The sequence below is a fragment of the Echinops telfairi genome, unplaced genomic scaffold (assembly GCF_000313985.2).
Source record: "Echinops telfairi isolate 266 unplaced genomic scaffold, ASM31398v2 ScPeMD7_23;HRSCAF=83, whole genome shotgun sequence".
NCBI classification, from domain to species: domain Eukaryota; kingdom Metazoa; phylum Chordata; class Mammalia; order Afrosoricida; family Tenrecidae; genus Echinops; species Echinops telfairi.
In genome coordinates, this window is record NW_022103920.1 from 7,720,364 (window position 1) to 7,729,036 (window position 8,673).

At 41.8% G+C, this 8,673-nt stretch overlaps 1 protein-coding gene across 1 annotated transcript in view; it reads right to left on the minus strand.

Moving 5' to 3' along the window:
* The window catches only part of TRIM24 (tripartite motif containing 24), a 110,587-nt gene that overhangs the window by 101,076 nt on the left and 838 nt on the right, over nt 1-8,673 (minus strand). The window contains exon 2 of the mRNA XM_045288919.1: nt 8,420-8,666. Within this exon, the coding sequence (XP_045144854.1) occupies nt 8,420-8,666 (247 nt within the window). The remainder of the gene's footprint in view (nt 1-8,419; nt 8,667-8,673) is intronic.

Here is an 8,673-nt window from a genome sequence, read left to right on the forward strand (position 1 = left end):
TCAATGTACTGTTACAATTATTGTTGGTTGATTTTAATCAAAGTTTTACTTGTGTGTGATTATCAAAGATATCATTCTAGAGTTTGAGCATTCTGTTGGCTCACCTTTCTTTGGAATGGACACAAATATGATCTCTTTCAGTCAGCAGGCCAAGTAGTTGTGTTCCAAATTTTCTGGCATAGACGAGTAAAGTGCTCCCACATATTTAATTATTTTGATAAAATGGAGATTTTTTAGAACAATTAAAATCATATTAATTTCTTAGAAACTAAGAAATTTAAATTTCTTATTGTCACAAATATCCTCAGAAGTTAACTACCTTTCTTATAGCCAGCCTTATTAGTGCTGCCAACTAATCATTGAGCTATTAATTGCAAAAGTCTGGGGTTCAAATCCATCAGCTGCTCTGCTGGAGAATTAGCAAAATAAAGTGATTCCATTAGATCTAGAGTGTGAAACACCCTTTCTCAGGCAAACTGTAACATAAATGATTTTAACAAAACCTGTTCTGCTGCCTGGCAGGGTTTGATCAAGTGCAAAGTAACTGAAAGGAATTACTGAGAGCTGAATGAAGGTCGAACATGATAGTGGGACAGAGCAAAGTAAAATGAAATAGTGGAAAGAACTAAGAGGCAAAAGATATTTATAGAGATAAAAACATAGGCACATATATATGTAAATATATTGATATATGATAGGGATATATATTTATGTACATATATTTTTATATGTTAAGTATCAAGATAGCAAATGGACATTGGGCCTCTACTCAAGTCCTCCCTCAACGCAAAGACTCTCTGTGCTAATAACCTGGCATTCTATGATGCTCACCTTCCCACACGAATCGCTGAAGTCAAAATGGGTGCATAAGCAAATGTGGTGAAGAAAGCTGATGGTGACTGGCTAATACAAGATATCGTGTCTGGGTTCTTAAAGGCTTAAAGTTAAAAGAGCAGCAAATTAGCAGGGAAGCAACAAAGCCCACATGGAAGAAGCACACCAACTCCTGTGAAAATGAGGTGTCCATGGAATCAGGTATCAGAAGACCCAAAACAATCATATCAATGTGAATGAAGGGGGTCGGAGTGAAGATCTAAAGCCCATCTGTAGACAATTGGACATTACCTCAAGAAGGATCATAAGGAAGGGACGAGCCAGTCAGGGTGTAGTATAGCACAAACGAAACATACAACATTCCTCTAGTTCTTTAATGCTTCTTCTCCCGGTTTCCCCCACCTCTCACCGCAATATCATGACCCCAGTTCTACCTTACAAACTAGACTGGAGCATGTACACTGGTACAGATAAGAGCTTTCGACTCACAGAATCCAGGACAGATAAACCCCTCAGGTACAATAATGAGAGTAGTGATACCATGAGGATAGGGGGAAGGTGAGGGGAGGAGTACTTATCACAATTATCGACATAGAACACCCCCCCCCCAGGAGGATGAACAAAAGAAATGTGGTTAAAGAGAGAGAGTAGATAGTATAAGTTATGAAAATAATTTATAATTTATCAAGGGGACACAAGGTGTGATTGTCTGGGTTGACTAGAAAAACAAATTCATAGACACTCATGTGTACAAAAAAAGCTTTATATAAAGAGTAATTATATATTAAGAAAACATCCCAGCCCAGTCCAGATCAAGTCCATAAGTCCAATACTAGCCCCTATGTCCGATACCAGTCTGATTCCTCTTTAGACTCATGCAACATTTGAAATGATGCAGAATGCAGGATGATTAGAGGCCAGTGGTGGAAAGTCTAGTGGATCCAGTGGTGGAAGCATCTCAGTACTGGCATAGGTCTCAATGTGGCTCCTCCAGCTCCAGGGCTCTGGCTTCATCAGCATAGCTCCATTTGGTTTGGAAGATGAAGCAGAGTGTGGATCTGGCCTCATGTGAGCTATTTAGTCTCAAGTTGACACCAGATTATATAATTACCACATGAGGGTAAGAGGGTGGCGGAGGAAGGGAAAAATGAGGAGCCGATACCAAGGGCTCAAGTAGAAAGAAAATGTTTTAAAAATGATGATGTAACATAAGTACAAATGTGCTTGATACAATTGATGTGTGGATGTTTATAAGAGCTGTAAGAGTCCCCTATAAAATGATTTATTAAAAAAGTCCATGATGAAATAACAATGAGTATAGGAAGAAGAAAATATTCTAGAAGTGCATGTGGTGATAACTGTACAACTTCTTGATATGATTGAATTATTGAATTGTATGACATGTGGATTTTGTGCTAATAAAGCTGGTAAATAAAAATATTTTTAAAAAAAATTTTAACCTGTTTTGCTTGGCCCACAGTACAGGCTACGTATACACTTAATTACTTGCCAATAGTCTAGTACTAGAGAAATTGTCATGGATTAAATTGTGACTCCCAAAATATGTTCTATTTGGCTGGGCCATGACTCTCTGGTTTGAGCTATGTAATGATGGACTGGGCATTATGTAATGTCTCCCCTCATAATGTGATCTGATCAGCCAATCGGACATCACATCACATCCCTGGCCACAGCCCTGATCTGGATTATGGCCTATAACATCTTTTGCCGGAGAGAAGGGACCTACTATCACCAAGAAAGAAGAGAGGGATGTGGAATGGGTCCTCTGGACCCAGGGTCCCTGGGCTAAGAACCTCCTGGAGCCAGGGACACAGTCTTACCCTACAGCTGGCACTCTCAATGTGGATTTCTAACCTCCTGTACAGATTGCTCCTACATAATTTCTGTTTGTCAAAGGCATCCACTTGTGCTATCTCTGTGCAATAACACTAGATAACAACGCTGGAAATTTACACACAAATCTGGACTTTGGGCTTTACAATGAAGAGCGAGCATGAGCTCAAGTTCCTTCAGCCCTGCCTTTGTACCACCTGACAATGTACTGGAGCTAAACAGAGCTGACCCCTCAGTAACCCTCCTTCTACCTCCAGGCTGATCGTTTGTCATCTTATTCATGTGCTTAGCCCTTATAGGTAATATAGTTTGACTGACCCATGATGCATCTACACATTGGTTTATTACCCATTAGGATAATGAAAAAAGGGCAAAGATCATCAGAGGAATCCTATTTATTGTGCTCTAAAACACACTGTCTAAACTTTTGTTTTAGCTAGTATTAAAATTAGTTTGCAAGGAAGAAAAAAATCCAAGTATTGATAGAGATAGTATTTCTAATTTGTCAAAGATAACTCTAGCCCCCCTTCTGAGGTGTAGTCTAAAGTTTAATTTATTAAAGGAATTTTTTTAGTACATAATAAAAACCAAAACTAAAATAAAAACCACAATGCAATCTAAATGCATTCCCTTACTTCTGGCTTACAAATATAAATACAAAATATATAAAAGTCTTTAAAAAAAGAAAAAGAAAACTTGGGAGACAGAATTGCTCAGGTCATTTTGAGTAGTCTGGAAATGGAATAGCAGTTCAGAATTAAGGATGAACTATTTTGTGATTCACATTCTTATTCATTCAAGTCATCATACAATAAATCTTTAGAACTAGGTAGAATCCAGACCCTAACTGTCTGTTTAGCCACTTAAATACAAATAAACTTAAAATGTATCTTAAAGTTCAAAACTCAGATTAAGTTTTCACCTGCACCAACTCTCCAACAAGTACTTTGAAACATGGAAGGTTTTATTCTACTTGTAGGCTAACCAGATACCAGTTTCATGGAGACTGATAGAAGGTCCATGGTGAGAGACCAAGAGTAGTTTATAACTTATTCATGATTTACAGCATAAACCACAGCATCGGCACTGTGGCATTGGTTCCTACAGCCAGGGACCATGGGACCATGGTAAGTGGACCAGTTGATGACAACATAGGGAACCCTAATCTTTATGATTAAACTGCCTCTCCAGAGAGATGTTATCTTCAGGATGTTAGACATCAGGCATGCTGGAAGGCCAGAGATATTATCTTTAGTATGCTGGACAGCAGACATACCTGACTTCTCATATGGAAGATGCACAATCTATCTTCCAACCATCTCAGAATTCTTTACACCTACCTACCCTGGCCCAAACACTTCTCTTGGTACTCATGAGTACTTGATCCATATATGAGAAAAAATATCACTGAATGAGTACTTGATCCATATATGAGAAAAAATATCACTGAAAAGGGCTGCTCACTGAAAAGGGCTGCTCCAAGTCTTGCCCACCACTCACACAACAGTGAAACTCAACAGATAAGATTCCCAGGTACATGCCTCCCAACTAAAGACGGCTTTTTCAGACTCAGTCCCACGAGCCTTTAGCTAACTTAAAATGTAAACTCATTTGAGATCATCAAAGTAGACAGCTATCCTCAACAGCAGAAAAAGTAGATGATGTACTGTCCTGAAGTGGAGCTGCACCCAAGATCACAAGGTCAAAACCTGGTTTCCTATATGCCCTCCCAGAACACATCTTCATTACTGTTAATGATTGCATTGTGTCCCCCCCACCACCCCCCCAAAAAACACATGCTATAAATCTTTGGCTATAGTCCCATTTGAGAACAGAATTTTCTTGTTGTATGAAATTATTATCAATATAAGATGTATCTAAAACACTAACCACTTTTAAGATATCAAATACTACTGTATTTTATGCAGATGCTATGTGTTTTTCCAAATCAGACTGCTCCCTTGGGACGAAGTATTTTTTGTAAGCACACTATACTAATTTTGTACAACATGTTAAAATGCTGTAGGCACAAAAAGCAATGTGATGAATGACAAGGAATCAGGGATGCCATGTTGATAGAAAGCTCCTAAAACCAGACTTGGACTTCCAGCCTCTAAGAAAATAAAACTGTGATCTTTAAAATCACCAATTGGTGGTATTTCTGTTACAGCAGCACTAAGAAAGTAACACAACTGCCCTACCCATTAGTCAAGGGCCTTAAGATGGAAAAATATGGAATTTCCCCACAACTTTTTGAAGTCCCTTGTCTATTGTCTCGTTGAATCCTTTAAAACAATCCCAAACTGACTTCTCTATTTACTAAGCTTAAGATTACTCCAGTCCAACAGGGGGCAAATACCTTAATCAGACTTATCATGGACAATGCAATTGCAGAATCAAACTACAATAGCAATTATTAAATCTATCTTGCAGAAGTGGTACTAGACAATAGACTAGTCCTAGAGTACCTACCACAGAAGAAAATGGCTTACGTACTGTAACCAACACACACTGCTTGTTGCACTTCCATAAATAACCCAGGTTTAATAGAAACAGAAATACACAATTTTAAAAATTGTAGACTGCTTAGAATTATAAGCGCTGATCCAAATTTTAACACATTAAATCTCTTTTTTAAAATTGTAGTTTGTGTGAAAGTTTACAGAGCATTTTAGTTTGCGTTGAACAATACATATTTTGTTTCATAACATTAGCTGCAATCCCCAATGTAATAGTACTTTTCCCACTATCCCTGTGCTCTATTTCCATTGATCCTTCCCATGTGCCTTCTGAGCTTTGTCTGCCCTTTTGGTCTGGTATGGTTCATTGTTCTGAGAAGTAATAGTTTCTGGACTTACTATTCACCTTACAGGTCTATCTGTTGCTTATCTGGCAATTGATCTCTGGGAGTGCTCAGGTCCAGTTCTAAAGAGTGTCTATGGGCCACAATCTCCTGATTCTGAGTGTCTCTATCAGACCAGAAAGCACCATCTTTTCTAAGTTTTTAGGGTTTATCCCACTTTTTTTCTTCCCTCTGTGTAGAACCTTCTATATTGATCCTAACCAGAGTGGTTGGTAGTGGTCACCTGCTTCTTCTGGTTACTGAATACTGGAAGTTGTGGCTCACAGGATCCATTAGCCCTTTGGACTAATTGTTTCCTTAAATCTTTTATTTTCTTAACCCATTTGATCATTCAGTGGATTTTCTCTTGGACCATCTAACCACAGAAGAATTTTCTGGATTCTGGAGAATTACCCTTAGTTTTAGTCATCTTATTATCATCCAGTTTATTCTGATTCATGGTGACCATATGGGGCTGGGTAGAACTGACCCTGTGGGTTTCCGAGGGTGTAACTCTTTATGGGAGTAGAAAGCCTCATCTTTCTCCCAAGTTCTTGTTATAGTCTCCCTAACAAGATGTTTGCTCAAAAGACAAATGTTTTGAATCACCATCACATTCAACAAACAACTGCCATTCATCCTCAACAACCAATATGTTGCAAAGAAGCCAGAGATCTGAAATGTCATGTACCTCTTAGACGGCCAACAGCAATGTGAGCTGTGGAGAGTAACTCCACAGAACAGCAGTTCTCAACCTGTGGGTCTTGACCCCTTTGGAGGTCGAATGACCCTTTCACAGGGGTCGCCTAAGACAATCAGAAAACACAAATATTTCACAATACATAATTACATATTGTCTTGTGATTAATCACTATGCTTTAATTATGTTCAATTTGTAACAATGATAATACATCCTGCATATCAGATATTTACATTTAGATTCCTAACAGTAGCGAAATTACAGTTATGAGATAGCAACGAAAATAATTGTATGGCTGGGGGGGTCACCACAACATGAGGAACTGTATTAAAGGGTTGTGGCATTAGAAAGGTTGAGAACCACTGCTATTGAAAGAAGGATGAGGCTTCCATGAAGGGCTACAGTCTTGGAAACCCACAGGGGCAGCTTCACCCTGTCCTACACATAGTCATCAGGAACCTGTATCAAAGGGCCACATAAAGAAAATGGCTTGACTGAGGGTGTCTGAGTAACGTGTCCAGTTGGTGACATCTTCAACAGCCAAGATGACCAAAAGGTGGGAGTTGTTAAAACTTTTTAAATAGTCAAGAGTTAACATAGCTCCCCTCAATCAAAGACTAAATAAAAATTACTCAGAAAGTCACTTACAAGAAACAATAACCTTATGCAGAATCTAAATATAGGGATGAGCTAGCAGGCATTCGTAATACTCATGAGCAGGAATTAACATTCATCCAATTAGGACAAACTAGCTTAGCCATTTAGTGACCCACTGTCTCAAAAGAGAAATTAAAAACGATTAACCAACCAAATGAAAGGGCAATGTTAACTGCAAACTAGAGCACAATCACCATTTTCATTTTGGGGTGCTGGTTGTAAAACTGTTTTTCACTCAATAAACCCTGCTCACTTTAATTGGCTTAACAAAATTTTCTTTTTAATAATACTAAAAATAACTTTCCCAGTTACTTTGCATGTTTTACAAGGCTAACTCTTTGTCTCCCCCCACCCAGCCCACAAGTGGTCTCCTACTGCGGACCTTGCACTTAGCAGCCCAACTTGCAACCACTATGCCACCCACCAGGGCTACTTTGCATTTTTCAAATAGAGATGTCCTCACTTTCTGACAAGCATAAATTTCAAACACCAGGTCACGAATGCAAAACTCGGTAGCATGTGAAAATGGAGGATGACCACATCGGATTACAAAATGGAGGCTGACTGCATCACTACCTGTCAAATCCCATCATTACATAACTACCCAATTAGGTCATTACATAACTGCCCAATTATGCCATTATATAACTGCCAAATTAAGTCTCATTACGTAACTGCCAAACCATTTTGAATCTTGGCCCAGCCAAAGTTGACATGTAAGCTCAACCATCACAGCCAGCTTCCTTTACAGCCAGGCATGGCTTGCTGGTGCGCAAACAGATGGAGATTTTTTTCAGTCCTGCAAATACTAAATGTTGGACATCGAGACAGTCGGTAAGTGAGGAGTAGGTGTGTTAATCCTCCCTCCCGCCCTTAAAGCCATAGGCAACCTTGCAGACAGCGGGTCTGGCTATCTGCTTCCAAAGAGTGGCCTTGGAAACAGTAAGGAGCAGTTCTCCCCTGCACTCACGGGGTCCTCAGGGCTGGAAACTGGCTCCACGGCAACCAACGGCGGTCGGCTCTAACAATCACCGCGACCGCGCTCGTTAACTTACTTTCCCTGTTTCAAACCTGTTAACCTTCGCTGTGGGGGCTGCCTGTCAAAAGTCTCATTATCCAGTTAACAAACAGCACGCGCGCGCGCGAACACCCCCCCCCCCAAATTAAAGAGAGAAAAAGCGCGAACAACTGCCAGCTCCAGCCTTGCCAGCCGGGGTCTGCACAGCCCCAGAAAACCGGCGACCTCAGCCCGCTCCGGCTGGCTCCACGCCTCTCGGAATGAAGGCTTGCACAGAGAAAGGCGACCCAACCCCGTCCCCGAGTTCCTTTGTCCCCAGCGGAGGGGACTCGTAGAGCTAACGGACCCCAGCGTGCAGGAAGGGGAGCGGGCGGCATCCAATCTGCAATCAATCATCAAACAAAGTGGCCGGACCCGCCCGCCCCTCCCCCCGCCCGCCGGGGCCGGCGCCGAGAGCCAGCGAGCGAGCGAGCGAGCGAGCGGCGCGCGAGCCGGGCTCCACGGGCGGCCTTACCTTGCGTGGCGAAGGGCGAGGCGGCGGGCGCGGGCGCGGGCGGCGGGGTGTCGGCCGGGCCGAGCATGGACGCGGGCAGCATGAGGAAGCGCTGCGGCGCGGGCAGGCAGCGCTGGCAGAAGGAGTGCAGGCAGGGCAGCAGCTTGGGCGCGCGGCTCTGGATGTTCTGGTGGCACACGGCGCAAGTGTCCAACAGGTTGAGCCGGGCCGCCTCGCCGCCGCGCTCCGAGTCGGGGCCCTGGCGGCTCTCGGCC